The sequence below is a fragment of the Aulostomus chinensis genome, chromosome 17 (genome assembly GCF_037954235.1).
Source record: "Aulostomus chinensis isolate RoL2024-O1b breed Wild chromosome 17, RoL_Achi_v1.0, whole genome shotgun sequence".
NCBI classification, from domain to species: Eukaryota; Metazoa; Chordata; class Actinopteri; order Syngnathiformes; family Aulostomidae; genus Aulostomus; species Aulostomus chinensis.
Genome location: NC_141336.1, coordinates 9,252,129 through 9,268,026, shown reverse-complemented (window position 1 = coordinate 9,268,026; position 15,898 = coordinate 9,252,129). Strand labels below are relative to the sequence as shown.

The following is a 15,898-nucleotide window of genomic DNA, read 5'->3' as shown; positions in this document are numbered from 1 at the left end:
TGAGAAGTTCAGTCATTCGGGAGGTGCTCAGAGTATAGCCGCTGCTCCTCCATGTCGAGAGGAGTCAGTTGAGGTGGTTTGGGCATCTGGTGAGTTTGCCTCCTGGATGCCTCCCTCGGGAGGTGTTCCAGGCATGCCCAACCGGGAGGAGGCCCCGAGGCCAACCCAGGACACACTCGAGGGATTATATCTCTCGGCTGGCCTGGGAATGCCTCAGGATTCCCCCAGAAGTGCTGGTGGGAGTGGCTGGGTAGAGGACAGTCTGGGCTTCCTTGCTGAGGCTGCTTCCCCCGCGACCCAGACCAACCGGACATAGCGGAGGACGACGACGAACAACCTTAAATTACCATATAAGGTAAAGTGTCCATCAGTTGTAGAGTCATTCCATTAATGAAAATGGCACAGAAAGCAAGGGAGATGACCTCTATGCGCACTGAAATTGAGGTGGAAGGAGTGCAATTGGGGACCAGAGAAATCCAATTAATTAGAAAAATAGTCCTTGCAGAGATCCCTGTCTCATCTGGTGTATGTGTCTGCTGTTGTTACATTGATGTGGGCTGGGGGAACATTTCCTTTGTCATCACTCAAAACTGCAAATTAAGTCCTGTATCTTGTAGCCTATCTAATAGCCTAGGAGCCAAATTCATCTCCATGATGCACATTGGCACCACTGTGCACTCACACAGTACAAGTTATTTTGATGCTCAAAATACAATATGAACAAGTCTTTAAGTAAGAGAAAATACCAAATCTGAAATTATAAGAAAATCTGTAATATTCTTGTAAATTGCTTGTGCAAGTGATTTACGAAGCAATCTGTGCATACAAGAAATTTTTGCATGAGAACCAATGTGTCATAAAAATGTCAACTGTAATATATATTGACATTGTTGTTATGCAGTCTCTGCTAGGATTTATACTAAACAAATATGTTTCTTACGATTAGAATTTTGCAAGCAAGGAAATCTCTGCAGTATCACAATTTGCCTTTGGCAAACATGGTACCTTCTGTGATTTGGGTACTTCACAAACTGACTTTGATATAATTAATTGTTAACCCCTAACCGATGAAAATAATAACTATGTTACATGGAGGTGTGCAAAATCTACTGCATAGTGTTTTATTCTTTATAAAAGGTTCACTTTGACACTTAAGTGGAACTGAACTGAACTTCTCTTTCTAAATGAGTCAAATTCTCTGTAATGACAAGTCAGTAAGTGTATTGGTATGATTTAACCAAAGCTATAAATGCCAAGGACATTTAACTTTGAAAACAGCAGAACTAGTCAATAATATTCTGACCACATCCATTATTTTTACACGAGGCAAATCACAGAGAAATTGACAGATTACCTGTAGATTATTAAAAAAAAATAAAGCCACATCAAAAATAAATTCAGCATTGTAAAGGGTCAACACGTTGACATATATTTTTATTGACCAGGTTTGATTAAAATTAAAATAAATAAACCAAAGAATGGACAAAGACAGGGGCCACTACAATACTAAGTGAACCCATTGTGAGTAACAGTGTCAGCTTCAATTAAAAAATTCTGTCTTGTGAAAAAACATACCTGTAGTAGCTCAAAATAGTGCATACAGTGGTACACTGGGACCATCATCAGCTGTGGGAGGACATACTGGACTGCTTCTTTGAAGCCTTCTGCAACTGACTGTTGACACAAAGATGTGTGAGAACAGTTAGTGATGGAGCATTACACTGAATACATGTTCAATATCTAGCATGCAATGAAAGACAGATTTATCAGTCAAAATTTCATGATAAAAAAAAAATACCATACATCCAAGCTATCACTATTTTTCAAGTTAAAAAAAAACAAAAAAATACTCCCCTCCAGGCAAAAATCACAAAAAGGAAAAGCAACCTGTACAGAATTTTGTTTCATTTTAACTTCCAAGCTGGTGTTTGGATAACTCAATGTGAGTGTTTGTGTGTGAGTGTATAATTCCAAAGTCTTCAATACAAGTGATTAAATGAGATCACAATTGACAAGCAACTACCAAAGTAAATCTCAAATGGTAAAGAAATCACAATACTATAGAGCTGAAGGGAAGATTTCCTCTAAATAAAAAAGCACAGAAGGAAGAGCACTATGAAGGTCAATTAAAATATATAATGTATGTTGCAGTCCAGACAGGCTTGATTAAATCAGGCAAGAGGGTGATGAGTGATAGTGGTGGGAGCATTATACTGAGTAAGGCTGCTGCTTGTCATTCCATCCATTCAAATCTTCTGTTGCTCTGATAGATGACTCAGAATCAATACGCAAGTAGTCAGTCTCCACAGAAGCGGCCAAACTGTCTCCACAGAGAGCAACAGCAGCCTGAGGAGAAGGACTAGTGCAGCAAAGAGGCACCCCACAGATGGACAACAGAGCAAGGACTTAAGTTCAGATTTTAATATATATCAGCAGTCTTCCAATTTACACAAGTGTGGTGATGTTACACATTTAAAGGTTCTGTAGAATAATCTAAACCATAGAGTTAAGCCAAGTGAGGTTTTTTTAAGCACATAGTTTGGTCGAGTTTACAAGGCAAACTGTAAACTGGTCAAATGAAGTTTAAGAATTTTATTTGGATAAGCATGTTTCACATAACTGATCATCTCAAATGCAGTAGCTAGTAACTACATTTACTACAGCGGCATAGATCTTTTTTTAGATTAATCTGTAACCCCACATTTTCAGCAAAAAGGAATAGTATGGCATTTTGAGAAATACACTTTTAAAGGAGCGTTAAATCAACTGATTTTAGGCACAATTCAAGTATGAGCCTGCAAATTTTGGCAACTTTGCGCAAGGCTTTAGCTCTTCGACACTGAAAATAGTTATGTGAGGCACTTGAAAGAATTTAATTCTCTCATCATGTCACAAATCCAGCATGCATGGTAACACGGGTCCGGGTGATTTGGGCAGTCATGGAGGAGAGAGGAAAGCTATAAACAAAAAAACAGGCCCAAGATGAGGGATGTATACACACAGCATAATTAACATCAGATGTGTGCTGGAGAGTGAATGGACATCCCAAACACCCATTTCCAGCAAGGATTTTTGCATTTTTACTTAAAAAAAAAATAGCAACAGGAGCCCAAAATGTGCACAGACATTGGCATTTTATTTTATTCCCAAGTGCAAATTTTTTTGTCTCCAATTTTAATTCTCAACAAGAGTTAAAGTTCATATCAGTTTAATGTAAAATAAAGTACTCTGTTATAATTTTCTCCCATGTTCTCTAGCATTTACATGTATTCCAAAAATACTCAATTTTTGTTGCAGTGTAAACATAAGTGTCATACAATATCTGAAGTCAATGGATTGTTCACATATTCACTGGGATTAGATGAGGATTACCGAGACGGATTCCAAGTAACGAGCTAGAGCCAACCTTTACCCTGGTAGCTCAACATTATCTGCTGCTTTTTCTTCTCATATCAGATGTTTTTAAACTTGGGGGGCATGGACCAGTACCAGTCCGGGGGTCATTTAGCACCGGGCCACACAGAAAGAATAAATAACTTACATTATTTCTGTTTTATTCACTATCTGAGTCTGAACAATGTTTAGTTTGAAAAATGACCGGATTCGCTCCGTTACATCTGTTTGTGACTTACTCTTGATGCATGTCGTGATGCTTGTCTTGGTCATGTGATATGTTCCTGCTAAAATTAAACCCACAACCTAGCAAAATGAGTAAAAAAAAATTTTCTTTAGAAAATTTCTTCACTTAGGAGAAAGGGCACAGTGAGGAGACAGAGGAAGAGCCTATGATTTTTTTTTTGGCAGAGACTGAGCCCGAGCCTTCATTCCCACAGTTAGTGCACAATCACCTGTCTTTGGCTTTTAAGAGTTCAAGCGCCACTTCCCAACCGCAAAAGACCCACAAACTGCCAAGGAATGGATCCATGACCCATTTGTCAACAAACCAGGTGAATCCAGCATGACCATACAAAAAGACGATCAAATGCCGGCAGCCTGAAAAGTAGATTTGAGACAAAAAATCTGCTGGTGTTCTGGATCAAAGCGATGCCACAACAGCACTGAAGCTCCCATTGATTCAACATAATAGTGAGTTGTATTTTTCCATCAATCCATCCATTTTCAACTGCTTATCCTGTAATGGGTTGCGCTTGGGCTGGAGTCGATCCCAGCTGCCCCCAGAGGCGAGTTCACCCTGGACGGGTCGCCAGTCCATTGCAGGACTAACACATACAGACAGACAACCATTCGCTCTCCCAGCCACAGCTACAGTCAGTTTAAAGTATCTGATTCGCCTAGTCCCCTCTTGCATGTCTTTGGACTGTGGGAGGAAGCTGGGGTACCCAGAGAAAACCCATGCAGGCACAGGGAGAACTTGCAAACTTCACACAGAAAGACCCAGTGCTCGAGCCAGGGCTACCGAACAATCGAACTGCACATCTCCGTTTGCCTTTGTAGGACCTCGGCAGTTAACATGGAGGGACGTGGTGCACATCTACGCAGGGAAGAGACGTACCGCTGCGCTTTTGGCTGCATCTGGGAGGACTGGTCAGTGTTAGAGTCCCCCTTCGATGCTCTCTGGTCCAAAATAAAAATAAGTTCCATGAAATTAATATGACACTTGTGTCAACATTCACCAAAAAGCAATTTAATTGTTTAGACCTATTCGGGATGCCCCCATTCTTTTTTTTTAACATTGCAATGCTCAGACATCGGTGTCTCTTCCACCCGGAATGCCCAAATGGAAGAAGACCTGATAAGTGAGGCCAATCTCTCTTTCACTGCCGTTAGAAGTGGGTCTGACTTGCCTCCGCCAGTTTGTTGTGTGCTGCGCCTTAGAGTGACAACACGCCTTTTTGTGGCATATTTAAGGATGGCCCATTTCTTCTTTACCTTATTGCAAATAAAACAGTTTTACCCACTTAGAATAAAAACAAAGTTTTATCAAATATTTAACCATCACAGATGTAGAAGCTTAAATATTCAAACCTCTTCCATAGTCCGATCAACTGTGGAAATGCTGTTGACCACAGCTGCAATTTCTCTCTGCACTGCACTTATTTGCTTGCCTTTTATACCTGATTTAAGACTACCAAACAATACCAAACGATGTGTGTATACCAGACTGGTGAGTGTCTCCACTTTAGGCTCTGAAAAGTTCCTCTTTTTTGCTGGCTTGTATCTCTCGATGTTGTACACTCAAGGGGTGGGGCTTCCAAACTGCGTTTATAAAGGGCACGATTATAATAATTACGATTAATTTCAGCTGCCAAATTTATCAACAGCCACTTGTTCTTACGATGAGATTGGTGTGATACACTTGTTTCGTAAATCTCACGTGGGTCCTGTCGTATGCCGATTTCTCCGCTCATATTTGTGCTGGTTTGTACAATCTTTTGATAATTGAGGGCCACTGTTTTTATGGCGGTTGTATCATTTTATTTTTTGTTATTTATCTGCCATACCTTAAAGGCCAGTCTGTAGCAGACCCTACATTATAGAAGGACATAATTCACCGCAACCAGGGAAGAGATGCACAGCACAGGCTGTGTGGGGCTCTGAGTGTCACATGGACTCATTCACTTTAAGCGGCGTGGCATAACCCGGGTAACACGTGCCATCTTGGGTTAAAGGTTTGGTTTTGAATTGTACCCAAAAATGAGTGTTGGTCAGGAATAAATGGTCACAGAGGTGTGCAGCCAAAGGAAAGATTGCTCAATCTGATTTATCTCCGCGAGTCCGACAGGTTCGTGAAAATATTGTCTGACACTAAACCGGTCTGTGGCGCAATAAAGGTTGGGAACCTCTGCTCTGCATGAGCTATGAGCTTAATATAAACAGTCAGTGTATTTGGTATTGAAAAACTTAAAGACATTCTGTTCCAATTTCACATGAGGTAGAGGTCTGCTTAAACCCATGTCATGGTGTTATGCAGTCCACTTTCTATCTTCTGCTGCTGACGTACTGCCTAACTTCTTATGTATGTCGCCTAGCATATTGCTTCGTTGCTCAAGCCTTTGTATCTTTATTGACTCGGAAGTATGTAGCCTAATCTATCTGTAAAAGATGCACGGTTAAATACCTTGAAAAAAGACCATCCATCTTGTACCAGTGTTTCTGTCTTTTTCAACCGTTATTTAGCCTTCTCAACTCTTGAGCTAGCAACGCATTCTCTCCCTCTTGCTCTCCTCTCTCACGCTCAGTGTTTCACATCTTTAGCTACTCCTCTGCCTCCTTTATTGATACAGATAAGTGTATTGAAATAGCTTGTTTCCAGCGCTAGAAGCAAGGCTTAGGGAAGTTGAATAGGACCTGCAATGGCACTATACTGATGAATGCACACAATTAGCAGCTAGAACTAGCCCAACCTGTCAGGGAGGGAGCAGGGTGGCTGGGTGACTGTATGAAGGAGGCCCCAAACTGAAGCCTAGTTGAGAGACCAACCAGCAGTCAGTCATTTCTAATAGGGTTCCCCTGTCAGCGACAAACCCATTTGGCATTTGAATTTTGAGGACTGTGAAGTTGGTGACACCAGCAACCACTGTCAAATGGATTTCTGTGGCCAGAGCGGGCGATGTCGAAGCAAACTTACAGCTACTGGTCAAAAGTGATCAAAAATAGACAACATTTTTATCCACATCAGCGTTAATGACACCCGACTACACCAGTCAGATGACATGTTTAGCTGTGGGGCAGCACAGTGGTACAGTGGTTAGCACTGTTCCCTCACTGCGAGAAGGTTCCGGGTTCAAGCCCCAGCTGCCTCCCACAGTCAAAAGACATGCAGGCTGATTGGATACTATAAATTGACCATAGGTCTGGCTGTGAGTGTGAATGGTTGTCTGTCTATATGTGTTGACCCTGTGATGGACTGGCGACCCATCCATGGTGTACCCCGCCTTGCACCTGAAGGCTGCTGGTATAGGCTCCAGCTTGGGCAGTCACCCACCCAAAACATCATAGACTGTGTCTGTCACGCAACCACGTCAGTTCGTTCAATCAAACATGAACAGAAAAGAAGTTCATCATAAAACCTAATAAAATTAACACTACCACTGCATGAATTCAAAAGAATGTGACTATTAGTTGTCAATTGTTCAAAATCATATGTCATCAAACGCTGTATAAGTAAATGAATTGCAAATTAAATGAAAATCCAATTATCACACTTATTGTACTTGTGCTGTTAGTATGACTGAGAGGCATGGATTCAGTTAGACTAACACTCATATTCCTTGAGGTTCTGGCCAAGGGGATAATGCTGATGCCATTTTTGAAAGAAGCCTATTAATGTATCCAAAACCCAAAATAAATTTAAATTCATTTAAAAGCTTTACTATTAGTCTGTCTCATCTAGCCTGGAGAACTCAACAGCCACTTCTGTTTGTTATTATGTATCACCCTCCTAGTCCATACTCTGACATTTTCCCTGAATTGCCAGTGTTTATATCCACTTTAGCTCTTAAAACAGATCATTATTATTATTAAATCAGTCATTATTGCAGGTGATTTCAATAAAAATGTAGATACCGATACTATCTTGGTACTGCATCTCACTTTTAGACTCAATTGGCTTCTATCAGTCTGTACATAAAACTACTCACTATTACCACAGCCTTGACCTCATCCTGACATATGGAACTGAAGTTGAACTTTATGTTGCACTTCCTCAGAACTCTCTTTTAACAGACCACCACTTAATCACCTTAGAATTTACTATTTGAGTCCCCATCACTAAGGAAAACAGTATTTTCCAGAAGTCTGTCATGATTATGCCAGTGATCCCACTTATGTAAAATTCTGTTTCATGTCCTGTTATACCTCCCAAATTGATACTATATTATATATATTGATCTATACTAGCACTGTAATGCTCATATTATGCGCTTAAGTTGATTGTTTAAGTAGCTGATAGATGTTGCTAGTAATTTACTGTTCTTGCTGGTGTTTTAATGTTAATGATTCTTCACTCTCTCTGTCCCCCGTCTCTCTCTTTTTGTAGGCTAGTCTTTCTCCTCACGTATTCTTCACATACCCGCTGTAAGTCATTCAATTTCCCCCTTCTTTCTACCTCTCTTTGTCTCTGTCCCTCTTTCTTTTCTGTAGTCCCTTTCCTTTCTTCTCCTTTGTCTCTGATCCTGTTTTTCTCCTCTCTGCCCCCCCCACCCCCCCCCCCCCCCCCCGGTCAAAGTAAATGGCCATTGCCATTGAGCCTGGGTCTGCCCAACGCTTCTGCCTATTAAAAGGAAGGTTTTTATCACCACGGTTGCAAGATGTGCTCACTAATGGAGAATTTTCTATTTCTGGTGTGCCCTCTACTGGAATCCTACAGTAACACACAAAGTACACAAGCAACTATGAACAAACATGCCCACAACCCAGCCAGTTGTCTACTTGATGGCCTTATGAGTCTCAGTCTCAGTCATCTACTCTGACATGTACTCCAACAATCCAATCAGAATTTGATGGATCCATCCAGCCGAGTGTCACAATTTAATATGGTTCTGTAATGATACAAATGATATTTCCTCACACACTTTTGGGCCCCTCAATATTATCAAATGGGAAAGTGACATTCCCTTTATGACTACAGTGTTCCAGTCCTCTGATGGCGACTTTCAGCTGGACAACAAGCCATACTATCACAAAGCTCATGGTTTTTTAAACTGGATAGTGAGACAACTAAGACCAAATGTAAATCCAATAGAGCCCTTTGGGATGTGATGGAACAACAGTTTCATACCACATGACTATCATGCCAATATGGACCAAGATCTTCGAATACCCTTGTTAAATCTATGCCATGAATTATGGCAAACAAGAGGAGGGGTCTGTATAGGAGCTGTAACTCACCAGGACAAAAGATAAATGACAAATGGAACAAAATAAATGGGCAGTAGTTTGATTAAAAAAGGGGTGGCAGATATGTTTAAGAGGGTTGCTCTACCTCTACTCAAACTTACCACTGGCACAATAGTGATACAATATTTTTCAGCTAATAAGATAAAATTTTAATGGCTGCAGCTTTTCAATTAGGAATTTTTCCCACTTTTGACTATGTAGTGTAGACTGTTAAGTCAGACAAATCAAGCTATTTGAATATTTCACCTTTCAATCTCAGAAAATTTGATTGTTCTGTTTCATCGTTATATCAAATGTTTGTGACCAACTGGTTATCAAGACAACTGGCAAATAGATTGTTGTTGGTGTGGGATCCAAAAGCAGTTCAATGGTTGTTTTGAGGATAAACACATCAAAGCCTCAATCAATGCAACACAAAGGCTATGGGAACTTCATTCAGCAGCACTGTTGGGAGTTTTTACAGACAAGTACCGATACTGATATCTTTATTAGAAAATGGGAGTTTTTTTTATCCAAAACCTGAAAATGCTGCCTCAACTTGAAAATGTTACTGTGAGTTGGAGCTGCTGCTTCACGTGAACAAGTCAGACTCATTGGTCATTGGCCTGAGGAAACACAGGAAGATATTTCATCTTCAAAGGCTGTGAAACTGCACCCAACTGAGCATATTTCAATGGTGTTCTTGTGAGGAATGTCCAAATAAAACAATGCAGTGCATAAACTGTACACAGGATGCTGAATATATCATGACATGCTCCCAAATGATATTGAGAGGAATTCCACAAGGCACTTCACTTCACTTCGAAGCAAAACAGGAACAAATACTGAAACACTGTTTTGCTTGATGTAAACACTAAAGTGACCTACGAGTAACTTCATATTAAAAACAAACATGATTTTTTTTCTTCACGTCTTAAAATAACAAGAATGGGAGACATATCAGCAACCATGGACATGAACCAGATTAGGAGTAGAAGTACATGTCAGAAACTTCATCCCACCATGTAATAATTTCATGAAAAATAATCTAAATGTATGTCATTTAAAATAAGCTACTGTATATAACAACAGAACTGTTTGCAAACAGGAAACAGAATAATTACCATGGATGCATGCTAAATGGTTTATCAACCTCTTCCTAATTACTTGGCACCAGAAGTACTAGTCAGGATTGCAACAGCTGAGACCGTTGTGTGCGCATGCGCATGTGTAATGATTCATGAGTGAAACATTTTGCCTATTAATAATTGCTTATTTCATCCACCTATCCCCTATTTGTCAGAAAGTTCATTTCTGTGACCTGATCAGCCTCAATCAGGCTCATAATGTTGCTTTGAGCATTGATCCACCTTAAATGCCAGACCTACAGTTTGTCTTATGTTACCTTCTACCTACCTTCCCCCCTTCCTTTTTCTGCTGATCTAAAGCGATCTTAAGTGAGACTCAAAACTGTGAATTTTGTGTTTCCTTGCATCCATATTTATTTGATAATAAATGGTACAAAGTGCATTTAATTTAATGAATGTGTAATTGTTGTGAAGAATGTTAAGCCTAAATGGCTTTGAAATACACACAAAATTTGTGTTTTAAATGTTTAACATTGAACATTAAATTGTGCTGAATTTAGATGTTTTTGTGGGTGTGTTTTACTTTTCAACTAGTCAACATTACAATTTCAGATAAATTGTCAGGGAAATTAAACACCACATGCATCCCTAAAATTACGGTACATTATTTTGGAAAAATGTATGTTTTCTTGGTTTTAAGGTTTTGGTCTATGACAATTCAGACAATGACTGAATAATTTCCTCCTAGTCCTTGAAATGTCAGGTGACATATTCTAAAATAGTAAAATCCTTCCATCATTAGCACTTTTTTCTACCCAAATATTTTTCATATCAACAATACTCCCAGACCTAGAAGTTACTGATCATTTGTGATAAATGGTAAAATGGACTCAATTTTAGATAGAGCTTTTCTACCTTAGAGGCACTCAAAGCGCTTTACAGTGTCATCTCATTCACCCATTCACACACACACTGATGGTGAAGGCTGCCATGCAGGGTGCCAACCTACTCATCAGGACCAAATACGGGTTCAGTGTCTTGCACAAGGATACTTTGACATGGTCACCGGAGGAAGTGAGGATTGAACCAGCGACCCTCCGGTTGCTAGACGGCCACTCTACCCCTGAGCCATGCCGCCCCCTCCAGAGCTTTCAAGCACCAAATGTCGAGCTCCACTCAAATGAATCCAAGAATGATTTGATATCTTACCTGGAAGTAGAGACCAGCAGTAGGTCGTGCCATCAAGTTGCTGAAATGTTCATGGAAATCCCTGCTGAGGATATCCTGAGAGAGGGTCTCATAGGGGTCAAATGCTTGCTCCTAAAGGCATGACGACAATAAAGGATTTACTGACAACATTTTTGATACAGACAATATTCATATAGTGACCTCTCCAGAGTGTACCCTGCCTCTCACCCAATGACAGCTGAGATACACTCTGGCCTCCCTGAATAGGACAAGAGGCTGACGGATGGATGGACATTTTTACATGGCACTGAATGCAATAGATTGGAAATCATTTCATCATTCCTGCTCAAGATGAACTGAACATAACTTAATCATATGACTTAATGAGGTACATTTCCATTTTATACCGCTTATCCTGTGAAGGGTCATGCAGGTCTCAGGCGTATCCCAGCAGCCTTCAGGCGAGAGGGAGGGTACAACCTGGATGGGTCTCCAGTCCATCACAGGGACAACACATATAGACAGACAACCATACACTCTCACAGCCATGCCTACGGTCAATTCAGAGTATCTGATTAGCCTAGTCCCCTCTTGCATGTCTTTGTACTGTGGGAGGAAGCTGGGGTACCCGGAGAGAACACACGTAGGGAGAACATGCAAACTTCACACAGAAAGACCCCGCACTTGAACCAGGGATTGAACCCAGAACCTTCTTACTGGAAAGGCGAAAGTGCTAACAACTACACCACTGTGCCGCGACTTAATGAGGTAATAATAGTAATAATGATGATTATTTTTTCATTTCAGGGGCACATTCATAACCATATAGCAACTTCTTTGTGTCCCACATAAATAGCCTCAAAAGGCATCCAGTGGAGCAGATCTAACTTTATATTTCTTTTCTTTGTCTTCACATTTAGTGTGTATTTGGGTGTTTGGTTGGGACACAGTAATTCTGGTTATTGCTGTTACAGCTTCTTATGCCCTGTGTGCCTGTGTCAATAAAACTGAAAACATAAAAATGTGTTTGTAAACAAACTAAAATAAAAAATAATTAAAGGACACAGTAAGTACCTGATTCAGTTGCTGGTATAATTTAGAGATAATGCAAACAATTAGAAATTTATGAATTGAATTGATTTTTTCTTGGATATATGGAGTTAGTAGACTACTTTAATTTTTTGTTTTTGTTTAATAAATCGGCAGACAGATTGGTAATCAAATAGCACAACAATATTTTGTTTTTTTCACAGAGACAAGACTGTACTTTGCCTGATGCAGAAATGTATTAGAAGTAACCAGCCAGATAAATCCCTGGAACCGATTCCCAAACAATTTCTTCTTCACATCTGAAAACTTGTCTTGGTGAATTGTACAATCTTCATTTTGAAAATGTGCTGTACCTCAGCTAGATCCTCAAAGCAGCTGCCCACCAGTGGATGGGGGCTGCCATCAGCTGTCATCTCCACAGCATCCTCGATTAGTCCAAGCAGCTTCACCGTCAGCTCATGAATGTCCAGGATGTTACTGAAGATCACTTCCACATCCTGTACAACAAAACTTCAGTACACACCTATGCTGACTGTACTGCTGAGAAAGGACCAGCTGCTGACCGGCTGATAGTGAAGGAGCAAGACTGCGATAGGAATCTAAACTTGCTTCATCCAGCGATAAAGATTTACAGTACGTCAATATAGAAAACCGACTTACTAAAGTGCATATAAACAGTATGTGTAAGCTTTAGAAGGGTGATGAGGAGAGAATTGGGTGAATGCTTAAAAAAGTGGTGTGAAAGTACTCAGCAGAAAATTGTTGGTCAAGCAGATAAGAAATTCCACCCCAAAATGATTATTGAGAATTTTCTTATCTGACAATAGCACTTTGCAATCTCCAAGATTGTACCATCTTTAAAAGACAGGATTATCATTATTTGAGAGAGGTCTGCTGTTCCTGTCTCAACATAATTACACATTCTGCATTCCACCAGGCCCCACAAAGGTTTGTTCCACTCACCCAAATGATACCACAAATTAGCCAACCCAAAATATGCAAAACCACAGCAAGCCATTAAATTAAAAATCCCCTTTCATTTTTCTTTAACCCTGTAGATGCAGTGTTCAAATCCCTGCTTGAACCAAGACTTTTAACACATGTACATTTTCTCATTTATAGTCATTGGTCATTTAAGTGAACCCCAAGTGAGAGATATTTAAGTCAGTTTACTGAACTCTTTACTGGAGAGGAAGGTGGTGCCTCTGGAGGCTGTACAGAACTGCAGGAGCCTTTTTATCAAGCATGAACATGTTGGCTGTGGTAACTTTCTAGCAGGTGATTTTCTCTATACACTGCCCTTATGGTCCAGTGAACCATACAAATAAATGAGACATTTGTGAAATTAACAGCTGCATTTCTCTCATGGTTTCTGTTCCGACATGTTTTATTAAGCTGTAGGAGTTGCCCTTCCCCTCTCTTTCAAGCCCTATCCCAGGTTTTTCTACTTTCAAATCATTAGCTAGTTTGGGACAGACCCCAAAGAAAACACAACACATCAAAAATCACATCAGATTGTTTTCAGTTAAACAATGATTAAATCATGAGTTAGAAAAAAAATCCCAAAATGTAAAAACAATCACAATATGATTAGTTCTGTATATATCATTGAGCCCTATACCTGATATTTGCATTAATATTTATTTATTTATTTAGCTACCTGATGCTGATTACCAGTTATATGATTAGGATAAAAAGGCTTTTTAATGAAATTTAGTGAGACGCGACATCTTGACAGTGAGCGCACCACTAGCCACAGCTATACAACTACAGGGGGAGGATGTAGATTGAACTGTTGTATTTCAAAACCCAATTTGTTTTTTCTCTGTACATGTTTGAAAATGCGGTTAAAGTGTCAGTCTAGTTCTAGCCTTCTGTAAAGCACATGAGTGCAAGGAGTTTACATAACCATTTTAGAATATGTTACAATTCAACAATATTGCATTATGACAACATTTTTATAATTTTTTGCAAACCTGGCTCACCCGAGGCGTGAAGATTTTAGGGTTGGACAGAAAGTGATGGCGGAACACTTTGATGATGAGGTCCAGCTCTCGCAGGTACTGGCGCTCTTCTGCAATTTCAAGCCTCACCAAGTCATCATATGTGAGCTCTCCAGAGGATGAGGGCTCCTCTGTGCACTGGGACATCAAACCAATGTCCTCCTCCTGGTCAAACATGTCCATCAATACCTGGGAAGAAAGGGGGAATGATCCCTGACGTGATAAAAAACTATTTTGGCCAGCATCTTGTGCATTCCTTCCTCAAAAATACTCACCTTGTCTGCACACATGGACACTTTGATGTCCTGCTGGCTGATTTCATAGTGCCGAATGTTGCCTACATAGTTGCCTGCCAACTTCAGTATGTCTGCTGATATGTATTCAAGAACAGCCACAATGTACAGGGATACATGGTAGTCAACTTTATATCCCAAAACCTCCTGAGAAATCAAAAAGGGATAGAAACACCATTGTCAAACAATAAATCAGATAATTTCAGGGGTATTCTGTTAATTATATCACCTTCATCATCATCTATAGAACACATCTCAAAAAAGATACAAAATGCTTCACGCTTAAATAAAAAATTTAAAAAACAGGATTAATAGATAGCTTTACATTAAAAAAATCTTGAGGTTAAAAACCTATGAAAAAAGGTAGTCCAAACCAAACTATTAAAACAGTTACAATAATAGGCATTTCTAGTAATTGCTGTAACATTCTGGATTTCGTTAGACATGACTGACTTATAAAAGTGTTTGACGTTGTGTGATCGATGCTGAGAATGGTGGGTTGTTCAGGAGTTCGCACCTTAAGCAGTGGGTGTATCTTGTCCACAGGGAGAAGTAAGGGATTCCTTCTCTTGCGTTTCTCGATGGCTGACTGAGCATCAGCAATTGCCCACTTATCTATTGGATGGGGAAAGGTTTTTTGGACACGCTCCTGATGAGATGAAAGAGGGAAAAGTTATTTTTACCTTCATGCTTGATTTTGAAAGCCTCAAGATGGTCACGTTACACAGAGGTATACAGTAAATTAAAGTGGAATGTTGTTGTCACAACACATTTTGTTTCTGGAAAATGGTGGCAGGGAAAAGAGCTTTCGGTCAGGATCAGTTACAGTTATTGAGGAGTGAGCTGAATCTTAATTTACCTCTACATCTTGAACAGAGCGAGGCTGGGCCACACACAGCATGTTTAGTAGCTGCAGGATGAGCTCCTCAATATGCTGGAGGGCATCCTCCTTGGCCATGAGGTTTGGGTGGACCTGTTTTTGTACCTGAATGGTTGAGACAAACACAGTCATATGATAAGTGACAGCTTTTCAAAGAGTTTATTGTAATCAGACTAGAAGAGAACTTAAAAGATACCAGTCTTATAATGGACGTTGGTTTTTATATACCATTAACCCTTGCAGAATGATCCTTACAATCTATTGTGCTGCATCGTTGATGTGACATCAACTGGAACTGTAAGATTGTGTTTCTGATAGTTTATATCTGGTATGATGCACCCCTGTTAGGCTGTAAAGCCATATGATATAACATCAAGTCAGTAAGTACGGACAATGACTGATTGAAATCAAAGACTTTTTCTTGGTCATCCTGGTGGTTACGTGTTACAGCCCATGTACTACAAACAAATCATTCCAGCTATCAAAGGTCATCAATGATACCACACGTTAGGCCAATAATTAGATTCAATTAATTTCACTACAAAATGCAAACAACTT

At 39.9% G+C, this 15,898-nt stretch overlaps 1 protein-coding gene across 3 annotated transcripts in view; it reads right to left on the bottom strand.

The window, feature by feature from the left end:
• The window catches only part of sos2 (son of sevenless homolog 2 (Drosophila)), a 101,719-nt gene that overhangs the window by 57,132 nt on the left and 28,689 nt on the right, over positions 1–15,898 (bottom strand). For all 3 annotated transcript variants that reach the window (XM_086182068.1, XM_086182066.1, XM_086182067.1), the window contains 7 exons: positions 15,320–15,445; positions 14,978–15,109; positions 14,443–14,607; positions 14,150–14,356; positions 12,518–12,661; positions 11,136–11,246; positions 1,576–1,674 (listed from right to left, as the gene is read on the bottom strand). In XM_086182068.1, the coding sequence (XP_086038194.1) occupies positions 1,576–1,674; positions 11,136–11,246; positions 12,518–12,661; positions 14,150–14,356; positions 14,443–14,607; positions 14,978–15,109; positions 15,320–15,445 (984 nt within the window). The remainder of the gene's footprint in view (positions 1–1,575; positions 1,675–11,135; positions 11,247–12,517; positions 12,662–14,149; positions 14,357–14,442; positions 14,608–14,977; positions 15,110–15,319; positions 15,446–15,898) is intronic.